This window comes from Periplaneta americana, chromosome 9 (genome assembly GCF_040183065.1).
Source record: "Periplaneta americana isolate PAMFEO1 chromosome 9, P.americana_PAMFEO1_priV1, whole genome shotgun sequence".
NCBI classification, from domain to species: Eukaryota; Metazoa; Arthropoda; class Insecta; order Blattodea; family Blattidae; genus Periplaneta; species Periplaneta americana.
Genome location: NC_091125.1, coordinates 132,333,735 through 132,355,743, shown reverse-complemented (window position 1 = coordinate 132,355,743; position 22,009 = coordinate 132,333,735). Strand labels below are relative to the sequence as shown.

Sequence of the window (22,009 nt, the reverse complement as noted above, 5' to 3'; positions counted from 1 at the left end):
AATAAACAGGCCTATATCTAAAAATTTCACTTTTCTATTAAAAAAGTTGAGAAAATATTTCTTTTGAATAAATAAAATCAAACTTGTGAAAAATGAGCATTAAAATTAAAACTTACATTCTTATAATGCACTTATACTTATCAGACAAATCTAAAGTTAACATGGATACAGTTTTAATAAGTTCTCTTCCCTTTATCTATTGAATCAGTGCTGGCCATCCCTGAATATAGCTCGACCAAGCGGCATATACTACTTCTTTCGTCTGTCTCTTTCCTTTCCGCTGTAAAGCGCTCAGGCTCTCCTGAGCTCTAAAGCGCGCGCTTGCTCCTGTGGGCATCAATTGACATGACTGGCTTAAGATATTTCAAATACACAGCATTTAAAGTAACCCCAAATTTAACCACCGCTGTGTAGTAACAGCATGTCTGACCGTGAACGGGCAGGCCTGGATCAAATCTTGGTTGGTACAAGTTACATGGTTGGAGTTTTTCCGAGGTTTCCTCCCCCTCAAGCACATGAAGCAGAATTTCTGAGTAACTTTCGGCGTTAGATCTCGGATTCCTTTCGTCTTCATTAAATTTCAACTTCATGTATCACTTTCAATAGTTTCAGGTCGACCAAGAGATCCGGCAAACGTGGTACTGTGATTTGCCTACAGATGGAGAAGCTGCGCAGATCCCAGGACGGCATGGGGACTTTCATAGCGGACGACAGACCTGGAACTGTATGTAGATCCCGCAGACAGGTGGGGCCATGGTGAATCGCGGTATCTACAGTGCCGCCATCTTCAGGTCAATATAGGCTGCAGCAAGATGTAGTATATGAAAATTGCGAACAGATGCCATCGATCTAAAGGTACGGTCACACATCGCTACTTTTGCAGCGCTACTTTTATAATGCAGCTGCAAAAGTTGCGTGTCGTGTTCACACGCAAGCCAAAAGTAGCGCGCTGCACGCTACTTTTCGTGCTGCGCAACCCGAGTGCAGCAAAAGTTGCAACTGGAGGTTGCGAGTCTGTTCAAACGCAAGGCGCTACTTTTGCAGCCGCAGTCATGCTGCAGGTTCCCATCTCCGTGTTGACTTCTCAATATACATTTTGTGTATGTTCGCATTATTAAGAAACTCATGCGAAAGCTTCCTTATCTATTATTTGCTTTTCTGTCGTATCTAATATTCAGAAATTGACATTATTTTTACTATAAAGCTTTTTAAAACGCCTATATACTTAAATGATAACCAACAGTATATTCACGTAATCAATGTTGGCAACCCTCCTGTTTGGAACTACGCTACGGAAAATTAAAAAAAAAATTAATTATATCGTCACCAATTATGCTCAGACTGTGTTATGTATTTAATAACTGTTACAAATAATTTATTTTCATCACATTTAACATTAAAATATATCCAAACAATAAAAGTATCATTGGCACATTTGGGTGGTAACACTGGTTGCAATCGCAGCAAAAGTTTCAACAAAACCGATATCAAAAATGCTGCGGCTGCAACCCTGAAAACCCTGTTCACACGTCGCTACTTTTAAGTTGCGCGCAGCATGGAAAAGTAGCGGGCAGCAGGTTCGGCAGCCGCTACTTTTCGGGTTGCACCGTTGTTCACACGTCGCAGTACAAGAGTTGCGCAGGTTTTTGTACTGCAGCGCTGCAAAAGTAGCGACGTGTGACCGTACCTTTAGGAGGCTGAAGAATATCAACAAGGAGACGGAGGTGCGTTGCTGTTCACGCGGATTCTGTCAGACCTGGATGCTGTAGCTAAATCAATAAGATGGTATCAAGCAGTGAAACACGCACTCACAGGAATGCGGTCCTAAGGACTTCAACAATCACCCCTAATGAGGTTGCACAATATGTCTCACACTGAGGTGCCAGTCTTCGGGCGCTCCTCCTCCTCCTCCTCCGAGAGAGAGAGAGAGAGAGAGAGAGAGAGAGAGAGACAAATTTAAAAGTCGAACATAATTTGAAATCGTTGTCCAACTAAAACTCTAATAACTCCAATTTTAAAACGACACTAGTTGCCTCATGGGTGTCACTATGAGGTTCAAACCTGTCTTCGGATAGTTGACTGAACAACAACAACAACAACAACAACAACAAAGTGAACTACTGTATGTTTGAAAATAACTCATACATTGTAAAACTAACGACTATTAGATCTAAAACAAATGGGCCTACCAATAAACAGTATCATGAAGATGAATATATTCATTCACTGTCATAAACATAGAGGGCATGTTTTTCTGGATGCGATGCTTTAACGGATAGGTGGCAGGCCTATGGCGGTATATTTATGCATTCTGAAACAATTCGTGTACGGACGTCAGTCGACTTTCGTTTTGTGTAAGTTAATGCACAAGATGAATGGGGCACCACAACAAACGGCACATTCTGATGGCATTCATTTTGCATTTTCTTGTTGTTATTGATTGGGAAGGTGACATTGTGATACATTTTGAACTCGTCTTAATGTGTGTAATCAATGTAACATGATTAAAGTATGTAGTGTTATTTGAAAAATTGATGACGTCATGTGTATCTAGTACCATATTGTAGTTACATACACCAAATCTCCACACTCATGTTAGCCTCTCGTTCTAACATAACTCTCAAAAACAAAAATTCAAATACCTATCCCAACAAAAAAGTTATAATAGGTACACAAGTTAAATGGGGCACCCTGTATAGATTAAATATTCGAATGTAAAGATATTGAAATGTTATGGTTTATTTAACGACGCTCGCAACTGCAGAGGTTATATCAGCGTCGCCGGATGTGCCGGAATTTTGTCCCGAAGGAGTTCTTTTACATGCCAGTAAATCTACTGACATGAGCCTGTCACATTTAAGCACACTTAAATGCCATCGACCTGGCCCGGGATCGAACCCGCAACCTTGGGCATAGAAGGCCAGCGCTATACCAACTTGCCAACCAAGTCGACTTAAGATATTGAATAGCAACAATTTAATATAGTACATACGATACTTAAAATGCCTTCCAGATACTACAAGTTCTAGAGGACAAAGTCTTCATATGAATAACAGATACTTCTCTAGATCGTGGTTCGTAATAATTTAAGTGCACAAGGACTCAAGCATTCACGAGAAACTTCGTGTGTACGAAGAACGTAGCCTCGTTAGAAGGGAAGACACGTGGATTCTCGGAGAGTTTGCATTCGAGGTTGTCATAATGAGCAACACAAACATTCCGAGCGTAACAGAATGAGATGCAGCCTCGTGCAGGTCACGTGGCGAATTGGCACGCACTGCCCAGCATCTCGCTAAGTCTTCCTGATTCTTTCTGAGATTTCACGGTTTGAGTAGGTGAACAGAATTATGCTTAACATGAGGAAAGCTTGAGAAATTCACTTTCCAGATCGCTGTATGACGTTTTAAAAGCTAAGAAGTCCAGATGTTCGGTCGGTATAAATGTATTTCTTAATTAAACGGTTTTGAACTGAAATTCTCTCCTATAAGTTAACTATTCTTTCCGCACGTTAATTTTTAGCAACATCAGTGTTTTGTCTACAGTGCGGACTTAATCATTAAGTAGTCCTGGATTTCGATAGCAGCTCTACGTTGGCTAAGAAATGATACCTCGTATATGTGAATTTGCAGGTGAGTCAGAAAACTGTTTTAAAAATTAATTTCTCTCAAAATAGACAAACTTTTTATATAACGTGCTTCTGCTTTGCAAGATCTTCTACTCGAGGACAAAATATCAGTTAACTTTCCAATTTTGTTAACATAATAATAACGTAGTTAAACTAAATGACAATTTTTGTAGATACGAGGTATCACTTCTTATCCATCATCCAGCTGATCTCTGGGGTAACGGCAGACTACTCTTCATTTACATTTGGAATTTATTGTCTGCCACCAGCAGCATCAGCTTACTCTATCTGTCTATTTCACACACTTCATTCTTTTCCATATCCACATTTCAATTTATTCTAGTGTTTCTCTTCACTTCGTTATGTCCATGTTTCTGCCCCATACAATGCCACATTCCGCACAAAGCACTTCACTAGTCTCTTCCTTAGTTTTTTTCCAGAGGTTCGCAGAAGATGCTCTATCAAGTGTATACAAGAGATGTTTTTGGAATCAGGCTCATCTCGACCACCAAAACCGGTACGTTATTGTGAAATTGTGGGAAAAAGTAGGAGTTGAAATGGTTATCAATGGTAAGTAAATTTCCAAATGAAAAATTGATATTTTATAGTACATAAGATTTTAGAAAGAATATTATCGGTAGTGACATTTCGGCAATTAATATATAATTTATCAATGTCCTATTTGAATTAGAATGAACTATATGGGATTTAATGGAAGGACTTTATTATGACAGGAGATGATGTCCAGAAAAAGGAGAAATATTTACGTGGTTATTTCCTTCCACACTAAAAGTGTCAAAATATCTGAGGTACACTCAGGAGATCTTGGAGACCAATACAGTTGGTCCTGGCAATTTTACAAATTGTTATTGTTTTTTAAAAGACAATTTGGAAAGCAGAGTCAGTTCAGCTACATTGACTGGCAGGTGCAAGCAAGCTTCGCTTTGATCGCCCTGACTTTCCACCCAGCGACCAGCTAGGTTACGAGCGACGAACTCGGTAACCAGCCAGATTTCATCATGTACACTGACGTTCAAAGACATCTCACCCTACTCATCAATAGTGATCGTTAATTTGCTGGTGTGTGGCTTCTTTAGTTATTACTACTATGAAAAGATGGCAAAGATAATAATCAGTGTTGAATAATTTCAAGGGAAAAATTGTTCCGGGGCCGGGTATCGAACCCGGGACCTTAGGCTAAACGCACCAATGCTCTCCCGACTGAGCTAGCCAGGAACTCTACTGAACACCGACTCAATTTTTCCCTTTATCTCCACATACCTCAAAGTGGGCTGACAAACCGTCCAGCAATGAGTGCACACAAACTCTGTGTGACTTAAAGTGTGGTTTTCTGTTAACGAACGGTGACGTGTATTATACAAATCTAGTCAGTCAGTGTTGCTAAACGTATATAAATATACCCGCATTATACAATTCAATTTTTCATACCCTCTACTGATTGTAAAACAACACTGGGTTTAGCTGGAAACCCCTGATATTGTCAATTATGAGAATCATTTATGCGTGTTGTTGTTTAGTCAACTGTCCGAAGACAGTCTGAACCTCACAAGTGATACCAAGAAGGACCCCTTATGAGGCAACTAGGCCAGGAGATAATGGGGTGAGGTGGCCAGTTCCTTTCCTCCTCCACTGCATACATCGCTGACTAGTCAGACTTCAGATGCATACAAACAATTCTTCTTCCTCCGACACATATCAAGTGAGATGTACTGTCTGATAATAGACATACATATCAGCCAGAATCTCAATCAGAGGATAAATTTATAAACGTAACACCTGCAACAACTTCTATATAGGACAGAGAGGCAGATCATTTCAAACACGTTACAAATAACACATCACAGCCATAACAGAATTACAAAACACCTCCACATATGCAGAACACATCACAAATGCTAACCACACCCACAGTGACATCAACACAGACATGGAAATACTACACATCCAACCAAAAAGCCAGAAACTGAACACACTAGAACAATATGAAATATACAGACACACAAAAACACACCCCAACGAAATTCTCAACACACAACTCGACTTCAAAACACACATACTCTTTGACTCTACACTACACCACAGGAACACACCCTCACAGAAAACAGAACAAGTGGCGCCAAGACCAACAACGACCAGTTCTGAAGATGACCCATAAATAGGTCGAAACATGTAAACGAGGTACGTTGAAATTTAACACTGATAAGTCCTACCATACATATTCCGAAGTGATACAGTCTTAAAAGTTGTGTAATCAAGATGGATAAATTTATGCTTAATCTACATAATTATTTCTCCTGACACTTTTTCCACCGCCCCAATAATGGTGCCATCTACTGAGAACTAGCGTCGTTGGACGCATTCGTGTCGACGGAATTTAGATACCATGCGGATACCAAAGATTATAATATTCTACAAAATTGAAGAGGAAGGGTTGATATCAACTTAAATTCTAACCAATAAACAAGAAAGACGACTTGTGCCTTGTTTATATCTTTGGTTCCGACTTATCCCATGGTTAGAAAGTTCGCTTACACGACCATAAAATCGTAGGTCAAATATCTTTACTTCCTGAAAGGACGCGATACATTATTTGTGAATTTCAATGTAAACACCTTACATTTCTTCAAAGTTCCTTAGGAAAAGCGAGTCATAAACCTCTGGGAACTGAGAGTGTAGTTAAAAGCAGTATTGCATGGGGCATCCTGTAGATGCGCGTGTTACAGTAAACACTGGGGAACACGCGACGTGGTTGAGGTAGGAGGGCAGACGCGTGCCAAGAAGCGGCCCCACAAGGGACAAACACTCCCGGCGCGCCAGTATTCTCTCTGCTGTACAAGTGTGTGCTTGTGACGACTATGTGCTAGTTGCAGACACCGACGCAAATAAGGAAACAGGTGGGAGACACCTCAAGGGTGGATTTACCCTTCCATAGCGTGAAATCTACTCCTCGTGTGTGTGTGTGTGTTTTTTTACCTATTATTTTAAGACGCTTTCAACTGCCTATATTGTTCAAAGTCGGTGACAATAAAATACAGTTAAAAATATATGTAATTTAATGACACAGTCTCAGAAAGCACGTCTCATACGAAACGCTTCCATAAAGTACACTGTGTCCCAAAAGTCATGGTGGGGTTTCAGAGGATTATAAGGTAACCGGGGGTAATAAGGCCCACCTAAGGAATAAAACGTTCTTTCTTTGAAATGGAGACGTTTAGCAATTTTTAAATAATGGAATAGCATACTTTTATAGTTATCCTATACTATTTTAGGTGAATGTTACTTATGTCCCGCCCACTATAGGAGACATAGGCCAGTTTTACACTAATCCTAAACATTTAGTATAACTTGTTCCTTGTGTAGGCAATCTTTTACATTAGATTTGCGAAAATTAGTTTATAGCGCAACATTGGCAGTGATAAAAGTGTGAAATATTCGGGTGAAACGAGCGTTGAGCGACTTCCGCCGATTTTGGAATAGACACCGACGCACTTGAACTGCCAACATAGAAAACAAAAAATCACACTCAATTGCTTTCACCTTCATCTTGACGGGATAATAAAAGCCTAACCTAACCTAAGTGCGTCGGTGTCTATTACAAAATCGGCGGAAGTCGCTCAACGCTCGTTTAACCAATATTCGTTCAGTGGGCGGTGGATACTCTACAATGACCATATTTTACTTTAAATAAATATTCAAACAGACACATAAATACTGTGAGCAATGAAAATTAACATCATGTCACTGGGCCTTATATCCTGCTGTGACAGATAATAAGGCCCACAATAAAGAATATAAGTACTGAACACAATTTGGGCATACAAAGTCTTCATCTTTTTCCTCAGTAAGACCTACACATTCATCGTGCACCCAACATTCACAAGAGACACACACATGTATATCTACAACAATTCTCTTCGCAGACAGAACACATCAGCGTCCCCTGGACGTTTACAAATCCTGAAGTTGATGGTTCATCCAGTGCTCTTTCTGCATTAGGAATTGTCAGTCTTTCGTTTGTTTCATTTCTTACAAAAGAGATTGTGCTTCAGAGTTTGAACTTTATAGTTCAGCGACTTTTATAACTTGTGGACGTTTCCACGTATTTATTTCATGGACCTTATTTCCTGCTCTGTTACTTCGCGCCAATTTTAATTTATGGAGTGCTCATACGCTCATTAGCGAAAGTTTCATGGTAGCCCCAAACTTCTTAATGTTTACACAATAACGTGCATTTAATATTATATTAATAACACACAGTAAAACGATTAAATATTAACATAAATTTTGCAAAATTTTTTAATGAAAGCAGAAATAACCACACATAACTTGCTGCCACCAGTAAGCTACAAACATGAACGAGAATCTTATAAAATTTCTTTATACCTCACTTGAATCCAAGAAGAAATAGGTCTTAAGAGCTATTTCTCTCTTTTGCAAAAGTTATTACTAATGGCAAAACTAGGTAGTGGGCCTTATAACATGCCGGGCCCTAATACCCTCAGATATCTTATTTTCTTTAATGAAAAGAAGTAGAATTGGTGCCAGATTAAAATAAAACTCTCAAGGTTCTTCGTCTGTAAGTTTGAGACACTGAAGGAAACAAAAGACGGAAACATCGAACAAATGCAATAATTTTCATTGTTATAATTAATTATACAAGATGCATGTCCAAATAAAAGTGCAATGTGTTTTATAGCTGGCAAAATTTGAATCTGTGACACATTAAGCATATCCACAGCAAACCCATACCTTATGTGATAATCATCTGAAGTAAAAGGTAAAAAGGTAAAGGTATCCCCGTAACATGCCATGAAGGCACTTGGGGGGCATGGAGGTAGAGCCCCATGCTTTCCATGACCTCGGCACTAGAATGAGGTGGTGTGGTCGACACCACGCTCTGACCGCCCTTTACCCCCGGGAAAGACCCGGTACTCAATTTTTTAGGAGGCTGAGTGAACCTCGGGGCCGTTCTGAAAGTTTGGCAACGAGAAAAAATCCTGTCACCACCTGGGATCGAACCCCGAACCTTCCAGTCCGTAACCAGCTGCTCTACCAACTGAGCTACCCGGCCACCCAATCATCTGAAGTGTATGTGATAAATGAAGTTTATAAGGAGTCAGATGAAGACATTTCTTTAAAGCTCTATACACTATTGTTTTTGAAGTCCTAATATTGTCGGTCGCATTTACCTTACTGATTTCTTTGGACTCTGACAAATGCTCTTCGGATGGCTTCTACCGTTTTATCATGTCGATGGTCTTTCAGTACGCTTTTTCTCCACAGGCTTCCAGTCTCTTTTAACTGTCTATCCGAACGACGAACGTTATTCTCGTGTGGTTGTTCTTCGTTAAATACGCGACGAAATTCACGTCGTACACGAGTCACATATTCAAATTTTGCCAGCCAAAACATATCGCACTTTTCTTTCGACATCCATCTTGTATAATAATTAATTATGACAATGAAAATTATTGCATTTGTTCGATTGTTACCGTCTTTTGTTTCCTTTAGTGCCTCAAACTTACAGACGAGAACCTTTGAGAGTTTTGTTTTTATCTGGCACCAATATTACATTTATATCTTTATGCATTCAAAAAATATTATAATCCTCTGAAACCGCACCACGACTTCTGGGACACGGTGTATGTTACGACTGGTTGTAAATAAATAGGGGAGAGTCGGGTAGTATCGGACATCGGGTAATATCGAATAGTACGTTTCTTTCATCTACCACCATACGGTAGTACCTGAATGACATGGTTACGTTTCTCTATGCGACATCACAGAAACGTAACCATGTCAACCAGGTACTATCATCGTGTGGTAGATGAAAGAAACTCACTGTCCGATATTACCCGATGTCCGATACTACTTGGCTCTCCCCTAATATAACAATATTTTCAAGATTATTTGACCATCACATGATTGTAAGTGCTTATTTACAAATTCAGTCTTCATATACAAAACCACAACGGGGATATAATTTTGAATCTCTGAACGAAGTAGCTTATAGCCAATGTCCCGACCTTAGAGGTTTAAGGTTGGGAGGGGGAGATACGATTTTTTAGGGAAGACCTTATAGAGTGTTATATCGCATGGTGTACTCTCTCCCTATTTTATCTGAAATTACTATTTTCCATATAGCAAACTGGGGTAAACTCAACTACATAAAAGGAAAAGGATTTATACCGAATGGCATTGTCGCTTTCAGGCATGTAATTTTTTTTTTTTGTTGGCTATGCAACTAAATTGTAAAAATTAGTCTAAAATTTCCGATCTACGGGTGACGCCATGTAAAAAAAAAAAAAAAATATTTTACAAATTAATGCAGAAACTCGTGAAATCTGCTCCTAAGTGTATTTCACCATGTTTTATTGCACCTGTACGTGTCATTGTAGTAGCAGTTCAGACATACTGTCTCCAAAATATTTAAACAGGTTGTCGGTTATGAAGAAAGCAGCAAACTATAGGCCTAACCTGATATTCCCTAGCCAAGTCAAAGCATAACATAATATACCTTAACATCTATAAGCAGAAAGTACTGTATTAATACCATCAATTCCAAAATATATGGGTTTGGTTTTACGCAGAGTCTATTCCAAATAATAGTAAAAAAAAAAAAATTGTCTAAGACTGACTATTCTTCATAAATTTATTTTATACACTGAAAATATTAACAGTCTGTTAATTATGCAGTGAATTAAAACACGAGATTTTGTGGTGCATTTCTAACGGGACAAAGTATTGATGGATGACATGCCAATGCCACAAACAATTTCCTGACTTAGCCCCATATTGCCTTTTATTTTTTAAGCGTTTATACAAGTCGGATATTTTAATATTAAAGGTACAGTTCTCACATTTTTTCCTTTAGTAGTACTATTCAACTGTTAATTTTTTATGACGCCTCTGCCCGACCAAATCCTTCACAGTTGCCTTCACGTTCTCATCAATGCTGAATTATTTCTCATCATATGAAGTATAAGAGAAAGTAACACCACAGTCTAATCCCCATTTGTTTGGTTGATAGGCTTTCCCCTCTACTCACACTCTTTACCATCCGTGAAGGGGAAGATGCTACTGTCTATCTTACTAACGTTCGACTAATTGACTTTGAATATAGTGAAAATCCTTATTATTGAAAAGGTTTACCGGTAATCTATATTTCGAAAATCTATACTAAGCGTTTGTATTTCATTTTATTGTTATTTATATCAACTGACACATTAAAAAAGCTATTGACAGCAGAAGATAAATGTTTTCTTCATCGCTAGTTGCTACTCTAAGCATACACAATGGGACAATCTGCACTGTGTCACTCCCCCCTGACTTCATAATACAAACTAACATTCCTTAATTTAATTCATTATTAGTTGAAAATATTGAAAGAACGACATTAAAATATACTCAAACATGTAATTGTCAAACATCTGTGTCACTGTATTTTATATCCATTTATGTACTTTATTTAATATTTTATTTTCTTGTGTGTACAACTTGGGGGGTGCAGGTATAAGAGGTAACAGCTACCGGTCTGTTATAGACGGACTCAGGGACAGTAGAAGGGGAAAGAAATACCTTAGCATCCTCTCAACTTGTATGAAATGTCGTTTAGTATATAGTCACGAAGCTCAATACGTAGTAAATATGCATCCATAGATAGTTGCTAACCACTAGGATCGCTAATATCGCCTCATTACAGACAATGCGAAATAGCACCGGAACAGTCAATTGTTCCTAGCACCCTCACAACTCAAGCTTCGTGACTGTATATACACTAGACTGTGATAATACTGTAATGCAGCAAAAAATCGACTTAGAGATTTCATGTTTTCAGCATCGCTGATAAAGACCATTCGTCATCTCGTGAAATCTACCTATGCATCAAAGAAATAAGAAATTGGACAGGGAAGCTTCCCTCCATCACTATGCTTGCACTTGCAGCTACTAGCTAGCTCACTTACCCCCATCATAAGGTTCTTACTGTAAGCTAAGGCGCACACATGGATTTGGTTTCACGAGCTAATGATCTACACCGAAGAAGTGGTCTGTGTGCAGTGATTTCTCATTAACTATTTGAGGGATTTTGTTCATATCAATATCCGACAGTCAATTTATCAGGTAGTGATTCAAATGAAATACGAGTATAATACATAGAAAAAAAAAAAGGAAATGATAAGCATAGTACCGCTATATGCATTGTATTTTTGGCCCAGGGGAAATACTTGTCTTTTATAAAAAAAAACACTTGTCTCTTTTCAGAAGAGTATTCTCCCTGGACCAAAAATATAACATAAAAAGAATAAAAATTAGTATTTTACACGGATAAAATTTGTGGTAAAACGGTTGAAGTGCACGTATTACGAAATGGCTAATACTAAGCTTTTCATTAATACAAAAAAAACTTTATTGGAAATCAAGGACAAAATGTACGAGATGAAATACACATCCACAGAAAATTTTCGAAGTCTCTGATACATATAAGTTTGAGCCTAATTCGTCTATTCCCTAAACCAGTGGTTCCCAAACTTTCCGAAGGCGCGACCCACTTATGGGCGACCCCCGCTACCGAACTGGTAGGTACTTACCCCCATTCGAAAAATACAAATCCCTGTAAAATCGAAAATAATAATTTTACTCAAAATTAGTGGATACTATCCAAAGAAGGACCAAAATGGAATAACACAATACGACACAAAATATTACATGAACATCATTTTCAGTAGCTTACTTTGCTGGTATTTTCGAACATTTAACAGTCTGAATAGAAGTTTCAAACCAAGATGTTAACATAATAACAACCATGGATAAAATCAAAGGATTTATACAGAAACTTGATTTCTGGTTTACATCACTTGACAAAAAGGAATGTGATGCATTCCAAGGCATTAAAGAACTCGTGTAACGTATGATACGATAAATACTGAGTTTGATTTTGCGAGCATGCAATTAAGTTTCCACAATTCTAAACAACTGCTTTTTGAGTATTTTTTTAAAGACAAAACAATACGTCAGCCATAGATGAATACTACATCCATAAAACACAGCTCGCTCACTAGCCAAACAAGCAAGGACAAGGGCCAAAATCGTTGAATCGAGTTGTATATCGAATATAGCGTTCAGATTTGAGAGCTACTTTCGAAAAAAAAAAAAAAAAAAAAAAAAAAAAAAAAAAAAAAAAGACATCTATCGCATTAATATTTTAGTTTAGTGTGTAACTACATGTTAAATGTTGTTTATATAAGTATGTCAATAAGGCATTTTTTTGTTATATTTTGCACATCATCTCGCGACCCCCTCCTCCTCTCGGCTCTTTACACGACCCCCAGTTTGAGAACTACTAACCCTAAAATCATGCCGTGCACGGCATCGATGATCCCGCAATGTACCCAACAAATCGACATCAATTTCCTTTCAAAAATAAATATTTTATCTGACACCGATACTCAGTTTTATCAAAATTGAATTTTTATAACATAATTTCTTTAATGCTAATAATTCACAACACAGAATCGGCTCAACTTTTATCACCAAACTTGTAGTAGATATTTATCAAACAACATAGTCCTTTCCATGGTAACTGCTTTAGATTTTGTTTATAATGAAGGTCCAAAGTTAACTACCTCTTACTAACGTCATTTCCTTCTTGTGATTCCCTGAATTACTACATTGACGCAAATTTAAAGTTAAAGTTTCGTAGATGCCAAGCTTTTAATTTTACGTCATTATGGTTCCGTTTACGTCAACGTATTATGAATGGCTGCATTTGATGGAATGCATCCCAACTTTCTAACACCAGTGCTTTGTTTACTTTTAGGCCTGCATTGTAGATTACGGCCTTACAATCACACACTTTGAGGTCGTACTCAAAGATGAACTAAATATATCGTGAGTTCATTCTATATTCTTCCCAGTTGTGATGCACTGTTGCTCGCCAGATAAGATTTGGCAGCGGTGGAATATCGCCTGAAACATATTAGGCCTATATCATAGGCCAGTAAACAAAAATAACAGAAATAAATCATAACCTACTAAAACAAATAATAGTATATTACAAATAAAAATACTAGCCGAATAAACAGGTATAAGTATTGTAGGATTCGAATCGTGATTGCCCAATGGAATTCATGCATTTATTTAAATTGGCCTCGTCTTGGACACAGTGCCAAGAGCAAATCACCCATACCACAGAAGCAAGAGTCCATGTGGCACAATAAATCACAAGTACTTTGGGAACTGCAGACGTGCTGTCAAACATTTTGTACTGTGAATCCCATTTAAATATAATACAATGAATGATATTTAATAGTAGGCCTATACCTACGTATAATTATATATATAAGACATACTAATTATTATCTTTCTAAATCAAATGTTAGACTGAGCAAATCAAAGAATTATTTTAGCTTGGCTGCAGTTGCTATGTTCAATAAATTACAAAAGACATGTACATTTTAACATATTTGAAACCACCTTGTAACGCTAGCTAATATAAAGCCCCTTTTATGATATTAAGCTATTTTTCGACTCTTCTGTAGACCTAAGTGTTTTCAGTAATAGGTATACATACTGTTAATGCTATTTTGGTTTATATATTTTAATTTAAATGTATTTTGTTCTATATTTTGTATTTAAAAAATGTTATGATTTATTTAACGACGCTCGCAACTGCAGAGGTTATATCAGCGTCGCCGGATGTGCCGGAATTTTGTCCCGCAGGGGTTCTTTTACATGCCAGTAAATCTAATGACATGAGCCTGTCGCATTTAAGCACACTTAAATGCCATCGACCTGGCCCGGGCTCGAACCCGCAACCTTGGGCATAGAAGGCCAGCGCTATACCAACTCGCCAACCAGGTCGACTTTTGTATTTATCTTTGATGTTGTAGTTCATAATTGTTCTATATACCACTTTCGATGCTCTTGGCATTAATACAAATAAATAACAAAAATCGGAAGTAAACTTTGTCATAATTTCTTATAAAAAATAGTCTTCGCCCATTTACCCCTAATTTCTGTAATCTGAAAGGTTTATCTATATGGAAAACGACGGTTAGAAATGTATTAATAAATTTATTTATTTGCTTGTTTATTTATTATCTATTTACTTATTACTTTATTTATTTATTTACTTATTTACTATTTATTTATTCATTCACTGCATAAAGATGCCTTGTCCTAACTGCTTCGCATTCCATAAGTCTGCAAAATTTTATCACGAACTTTGTGAAAAGGTCTTAAATTCCATGTTCCAACTCCTAAACCATTACGGGCACTAATATGTCGAAAGGCCGCAGAAAAAGTCCGTCCGAAATAAAAAACAAATTGTTACGGATTTAAAGAAATTGGGTTAACTTCCGGTGAGCTTTCACTGTATATAGTCCATATACTACAGAACGTCCATATGGTAAAACGTCCATAAGGTCAAAATGTCCATACGGTGAAAATGTTCATGTACTAAATGTCCATACGACAGAAAGGCCATATGATAAAACGTCCGTTAGGTCAAAATGTCCATAGTGTCAAACGTCCATAATGTCCAAGTTCAAAGGAAAATTCTGCTGGAATAGAACACAAATTTTATTCCATAACTCGTACAAATAACTTATTAATCATCGGGAACCGGAGCCCCACTTTTAGATGGTAACTAATACTTTTAAGATTTAAGATAATTTCTCCTTTTTCTTTGTACCTGTTGTAGTTTCTCACAATCTGGAGAATTTGTCTTTGATTCGTCAAATACGTTTTATTCCCGGCTCTTTAATTTGTGTATGCCTCACTCTTGCTTGCAATATTTGTGTCCAAATTCCATTTTCTTCGCGCTTTAGGCACTGTATAAATCGCCAAGTGGATGGATGTACAGCCATCACGCGTTGAAGAAGATTGTGCCAGTCTTCTAACGCGTTGTTTGTGTGCTGCATGCTTTTCAGGCTTGGGAGATTCATGTTCCTGTATCGCCAATATATTTTTGCCCTATCTCTATTAAAGTAATGATGTTGGTACAGGTATCTACGAAAAGAAAGAAGTGGCTTACCCTTCTGTGATGGCACTAACTGAGGATTTCGTTCCGTCTTTAAAAAATTCAATTCTGATTAGTTCTAGCATTTGAAAAATTTTACATAGGTTACTATAACTACCATGAACAATGGATATAGTGTACATTATAGAGCTATGGACATTATGACTCTGGACATCAGAGTGAAGTGGACATTATAGAACTATGGACATTTTGACTCTAGACGATTTAACAAGGACATTTTCAACGTGGACATTATTTCATGGACATTTTGATGTATGGGCATTATAATCCTGAACTTTATGTCTGGTAACCTCCGGTGATAATACGCGTTACAATTGCTGAAATTTGACAGGAAACACAGAACTTAGGTAATCACAACCAATATGGAACAACTCCATCCACATTTGTAAAAATGTTAAGTGCAAAATGAATTTGTAGAGACAAAGTAATTTCCGTTCCCAAAAACAAACTGATAAAATCCCGTTTCAACGGGAGTAAATTGGCAAACTTACAATCGTTACTATGGGAAGTTTCTCATTTTTTTCTGTGAGTAGGCAGTGTCCGGATTTTCAAAATTAACGACAGTATGAACAATTTTATATTAAACTGTAAAACAAATTAGGTGATGCTCATAATTGAGCCCAGTTTTTGGTCACAATGAACTACAAGTTTAGTGAACACTTACTTACACTCTCTACTATTTTGTGCAACAAACGATACGGCAAGGGCCCAACTACTAATAACAGGCATGTATAAACTTGTACAGTCAGCTCATGAGAGAAATAATTAGTGTATTCATCTACAAAGCACTGTTTTTTGAAACGATGATTGCTTATATTATAAGAAAATCATACATAATATTGTTCAAAATTTTAAAAGAGGAATAGGTTAACTTATAATTGTAATAAACAAAACATCACAGGACTTTCACTGCAATAAAAATACGACCTCTGTTCAAACATAAAAAACAATAAACGTAACTACTGTGATATTCATCAACCTTCTTTAAATTTAAGCTTACAATAAATATGCACATTTTAAAATTTCTTTCCTTTCGGATAGGCTAAGCAACGACTGTACTTCGGGAAACCTCTTTCAATTTCCCCAAGAAGTTACTGGTGCATAACTTATATAAAATGTGATACATCGGTGTGTATTGACACGATCCTTGTTCACCAAAACATGCAAAACTTTGCTATTATTACAATTTTAATCGAGTCATGTGAGGTGGAGTGGGATGGGTGTGTGTTTATAATGTGGTTGTACGTTTTCATTTCCTATACAGGTAGGCAAAAACAGTTTCAATCAGCCTAATAATCGACACCTAACCTTGTTCCATTGGTACTCTTTTACTATTATCTTCTGCATTGACTGTACCGAACATGCCGTGTGCGTGTACTGTCATCTATACCCCGTAGCACAGCTAACCTGTTTTCTTCACTCGGTGACCAAACGCTCTTTACTCATAATATGGTTTCCATGGACATCAACTAGAACGACGCAATAAATGGCGGTCATATTCATTCGGCGTCTATGAAACCACATGAAACGATTCAAGTGACGTTCATATTCATTCATTCAGTTTCCATGAAAACCAACTGAAACGATTTTAGTAGTTTTAGTAGGTTATTTTACGACGCTTTATCAACAGCTTAGGTTATTTAGCGTCTGAATGAGATGAAGGTGATAATGCCGGTGAAATGAGTCCGGGGTCCAACACCGATAGTTACCCAGCATTTGCTCGTAATGGGTTGAGGGAAAACCCCGGAAAAAAACCTCAACCAGGTAACTTGCCCCGACCGGGAATCGAACCCGGGCCACCTGGTTTCGCGGCCAGACATGCTAACCGTTACTCCACAGGAACTGAAACGACGAAAGAAGTGACGATCATATTAATTTGGTTTCCATGGATAGTAATAGTGATGTTTAAAAAGACGAGTGAGCATCAAAAGCTATTTACGCCCATAACCTAAAGCTTTTTGAAATATGAAGAATGTAATAGTCACATAAGTAAAACATAAACACAAACTAAAACAGTTGTCATACTAAAAACAAGCTCACAATTTCTTTACGAAGAAGGTGAGACCTTATAAAGCATAAAAGTTATTAGTCCCAAGGTAATGTTAAAAACCACTAATAATAATAATAATAATAATAATAATAATAATAATAATAATAATAATACTTACTTGCTTTTAAGGAACCCGGAGGTTCATTGCCGCCTTCACATAAGCCCGCCATTGGTTCCTATCCTGAGTAAAATTAATCCAGTCTCTATCATATACCACCTCCCTCAAATCCATTTTAATATTATCTTCCCATCTACGTGTCGGCCTCCCCAAAGGTCTTTCTCCCTCCGGCCACCCAACTAACAACTAATAATAATAATAATAATAATAATAATAATAATAATAATAATAATAATAATAATAATAATAATAATAATAATAATAATAATAATAATAAAACACCATCACACAGGAACTGAAACGACACAATAAATAAGTGCCATATTTATTTGATTACTATGGGAACAAATTAAACAAGTGACTATTATACTTGTCTATTTGGTTTTCGTGGAAACCAACAGAAAAAAGGAAACAAGTGACAGTTAATGATTTGTTTTCAAGGAAATCAATTGAAACGACAAAAATGGGGCTCATATTAATTTAATTTTCATGCAAACCAACTGAAACGACACAAATGACGTTTATATTCAATTGGTTTAATTTTCTTTCTCTACGGAAAGCAATTCAAACGACGCAACAAATAAAAGTCACATTCATTTGAATTTCATGCGAATAACTGAAAACGACAAACAAGAGACGGTCATATTCATTTGGTTTTCAAGCTAGCTAAAGTAAAAGAAAGATGCCGGAAAATATGACGGAATTATCTGTGGTGCATTGTGTAGTATCGTTCAGTGAATTGATTCGCTTCTACGAAATCACGAATGGATTCGTGTGATTTAGACTGGGCAAGGCGTCGTGGAAAGTTTGGCGTCGACTGCCCGCTAACGGGCTTGACGTCACAAAAACAAGTCATGGAGCGAGCAGGCAAGATCTGTATGTTTCGAATGACACAGACACAGGGAGTTTGTATTGAACGCGTTTTCCAAGGTCTCGTCTCGATTTAGCAGCGCATATGAAGTCGAGAGCTTCCCTGAATAGTCGATCAGCTAACCGGCATTCCTGGGTTCGACAAAAACAGACACGCGAGAAGATCGTTCAATACAATTTTCGAACCAGAATCGCTTTAAAAAACTATAAAACGCAGACACTCGTGACTTTTAACACCGATTTTAGCCAAGTTATGGACATAAAAATATATGAATGATTGCTTCTTTACATGATAACAAATGATTACGAGAAGAAATATATAGTGACAGGCAAAACATGAAATTTAATATCCTGACCTAAACCATACCTGCTAGCAGTATGGGAACAAGGACTTCCACGATTCACAGTGTCTATAATGCAATTAATGGAAAAAAAAAAAAAAAAAAAACTTTCATGATTGTAACCTACCTATTTGCTCATATAACGCTTTGAGTATATCCTCACAACTTAAATATTTAGGCATTATTATTGACCAAGATTTAAAATGGGACAAGCATATCTCCTTCCTGTGTAACAGATTGCGTAAAACAATCCACAAATTTTCCATTCTACGCTCTTATTTACCTGTTTATGTTCTGCGTACTGTGTACTTAGCTCTGTTTCAATCAATAATTCAGTATGGTATTTTAGGTTGGGGAGGAATGGCAAAATCGACTCTCCATCCTTTAAATTTGCTCCAAAAAAGAATTATCAAAATTTGTCTATATAAAACTTTTGATTACCCAACAAAATTAATTTTTCAGGAATTTGGTGTATCAAATCTAGAACAATTTTATAAGCAAACATTGCTGATTTACTTCCATAAAAACCACAATAAATTTAAATTTGATCCTCACGAATACCATACGAGACAAAATTACAGTTTCTTTCTAAATACTCCGAAATGCCACACAACCGCTGGATTAAAACACAGCAGAAGTTTTGGACCCAAAATATATAATGAATTAATTAGAGCTTACCCTGAGCTAAGTACACTTAACACACACAGATTTAAGAAACAAATCAGATTAATTATTTAATTGTTTAAGCTGAGTTAAAAATTGATACTCTAATATTTATGTACTTTTGTATTTTCTATTTGTATATAGACCCTATTATTACATGCTGTATTATTTTACCATTTTTAATGTTATTGTGCTCAATGAACTCTCTTAATTTTGTGATATATTTTGTATAATTGATCTGAACTGCGCCCGAGCACGAGCTTCTGCTCTTTCGGGCTGCAATGCCTAATATAGCTCAAGTGTAAAGTATTAAATAAATAAATAAAATAAAAAAAAATAAAATAAAAATTTTCACAATGTTTTGGTAAAATTTTCATAGATCACAAAAATCTGACTGGCAATATAGTAGCTATCCTTCAGATGGTAGCGAGCTTCGTAGCATGGCGTCAATTAACATCATCATGTATGGTACTACAGCCCTTTGAGTTTAGCCTCGAACTCCTTTACAACGGCTAGCCAATCATGTCTTTCCCATGCCCTCTGTTTGCATCTCATCCCTCCTTTAATAAGATCATTCTGGACATCTAACCACCGTAGTGTACGTCTTCCAACTCTCTTTTTACCACCTGGTTTTGCATCTAATGTTTTTAAGTACTCGGTTACTGTTCATGATTATGTTGCCCAACCACTCCAATCTTCTGATTTTAATGTCAGTGACAATATTAGCATCTTTATACAAAATGTGTAATTCTTAGTTTGTTCTGATTCCCCATATTCCTTGGTCATTAGAAAGCCGAACATTTTTGCGCAATATTTTTCTTTTCCAGGTATTTTTAAAATTGTAATTGCACGTTCAGGTAATGTCCAGGTTTCACTTCCAAAAAACAACGGTCGGTTTGATAAATGCCATAAATTCTTACTTCAACTCTTCTAGAGATAATTCCGGTTTTCGTAACTGCATCTAGTGCTCCAAGACATCGTTACGCTGCAATTTTTCCTTTAATTTCTATTACAACATCACTGCTATCCGTAACTGTTGGGCCCAAGTAGTTAAACAACCTTCTCATAAGATGTATCATTTAAAAAAATAGTCGTCAATCATCAGTTCAGAGAAAAACGATAGTCATTTACATTCGGCATTACAGAAGCTCTTCAGGCTGGTTCACAATAAACCGGGAACGAGAACCAGAATGAAAACGAGAAGCAGAGGACGTGAATATGAACATTTTTTATTCACAATAAACCGAGAACGTAGACGACTACGCATATCGATATACATGTCAATAACGATATGTAAAGTCGATATTACGCATTCTGATGTTATTTGTGTATAATTGACCAATGGCGTTCTCTCATGAGTACAAGGCAGCCAACATAAACACAGGTTAACCAACTTCGAAATTTCAACTGAAACATTTCATTAGGTACGGTACTATAAATATGCCCATGCATCTTTATTATAACAACCTATTTTAAGTCTACCATAACGTAAAATAATTAAAGAAACATTTGTAATAGAACAAAAATGAACACAACAGTAGTTATTGAATTGAAGCATGAATATGTAGTGTGTAATACAACAAATACAGTAATAAAATATGATTCACTTACGATCGGTGTTCAAAGAGGCAGCTATTGAAAGCCACGTATTCTTCTTCTTTTCTCATCTTTATACGAGGTGCGCCGCTTATCGTAAACGTGAGGATTTTCCTCAACATTCAATATTAGAATCTCATCAAATAAAAGTTGCTCCATGATACACAGCACAGAACAAAATAATGCATAGGTTATGTCACGATCTTCTTGCTACAAAATATACGACTACAAAATAGCTTTTAGATGGCAATAGAATGAATCTAGTGGGCTGTGGTCGGAAACGTGAACGCCAAAGTTGAAACTTGGCCAACTCTCCGTTCCCGATCCCGGGCTCCGGCAAGCTTTTCGTTAATTGTGAATGCTCACATTTAAATGTACACATTTTAACAATTTTACCGTTTTCGTTTTCGTTCCGATTCTCGTTTCCGGTTTATTGTGAACCAGCCTTTACACCTTACCCCGAAACCATAATTTTTACACCATGAAATGAAAAGATGCTGGTGGAATGAAATTTGTAATGTTGTGAGATACGAGAAAACCTCTAAAAAAACCTTCATCTTCCGACCTTGTTTACTACAAGTATCATTGCAATCGAAGCCAGGGATCGAACCTGAGCTCGTTTCACGGGACCGCGATCTAGCGCTGATATGTCGAAGGGACAGGCAGGACGAATGTCAGATATACG

General features: G+C 37.0%; 2 protein-coding genes across 5 annotated transcripts in view; one reads left to right on the top strand and one right to left on the bottom strand.

Annotated features, from left to right (window-relative positions):
• Window positions 1-22,009, bottom strand: part of LOC138706526 (tudor and KH domain-containing protein homolog) — a 117,206-nt gene that overhangs the window by 33,910 nt on the left and 61,287 nt on the right. The window lies entirely within an intron of this gene.
• LOC138706527 (speckle-type POZ protein B-like) overlaps window positions 3,373-22,009 on the top strand; it is a 49,129-nt gene continuing 30,492 nt past the window's right edge. Inside the window, exons 1-2 of one of the 3 annotated variants that reach the window (XM_069835911.1) lie at window positions 3,373-3,430; window positions 4,055-4,142. In XM_069835911.1, the coding sequence (XP_069692012.1) occupies window positions 3,424-3,430; window positions 4,055-4,142 (95 nt within the window). In that variant the 5' untranslated portion in view covers window positions 3,373-3,423. Of the gene's footprint in view, window positions 3,431-3,479; window positions 3,630-4,054; window positions 4,143-6,353; window positions 6,541-22,009 lie in introns of those variants that run through there. The other 2 variants (XM_069835910.1, XM_069835913.1) reach the window with 2 other exon arrangements.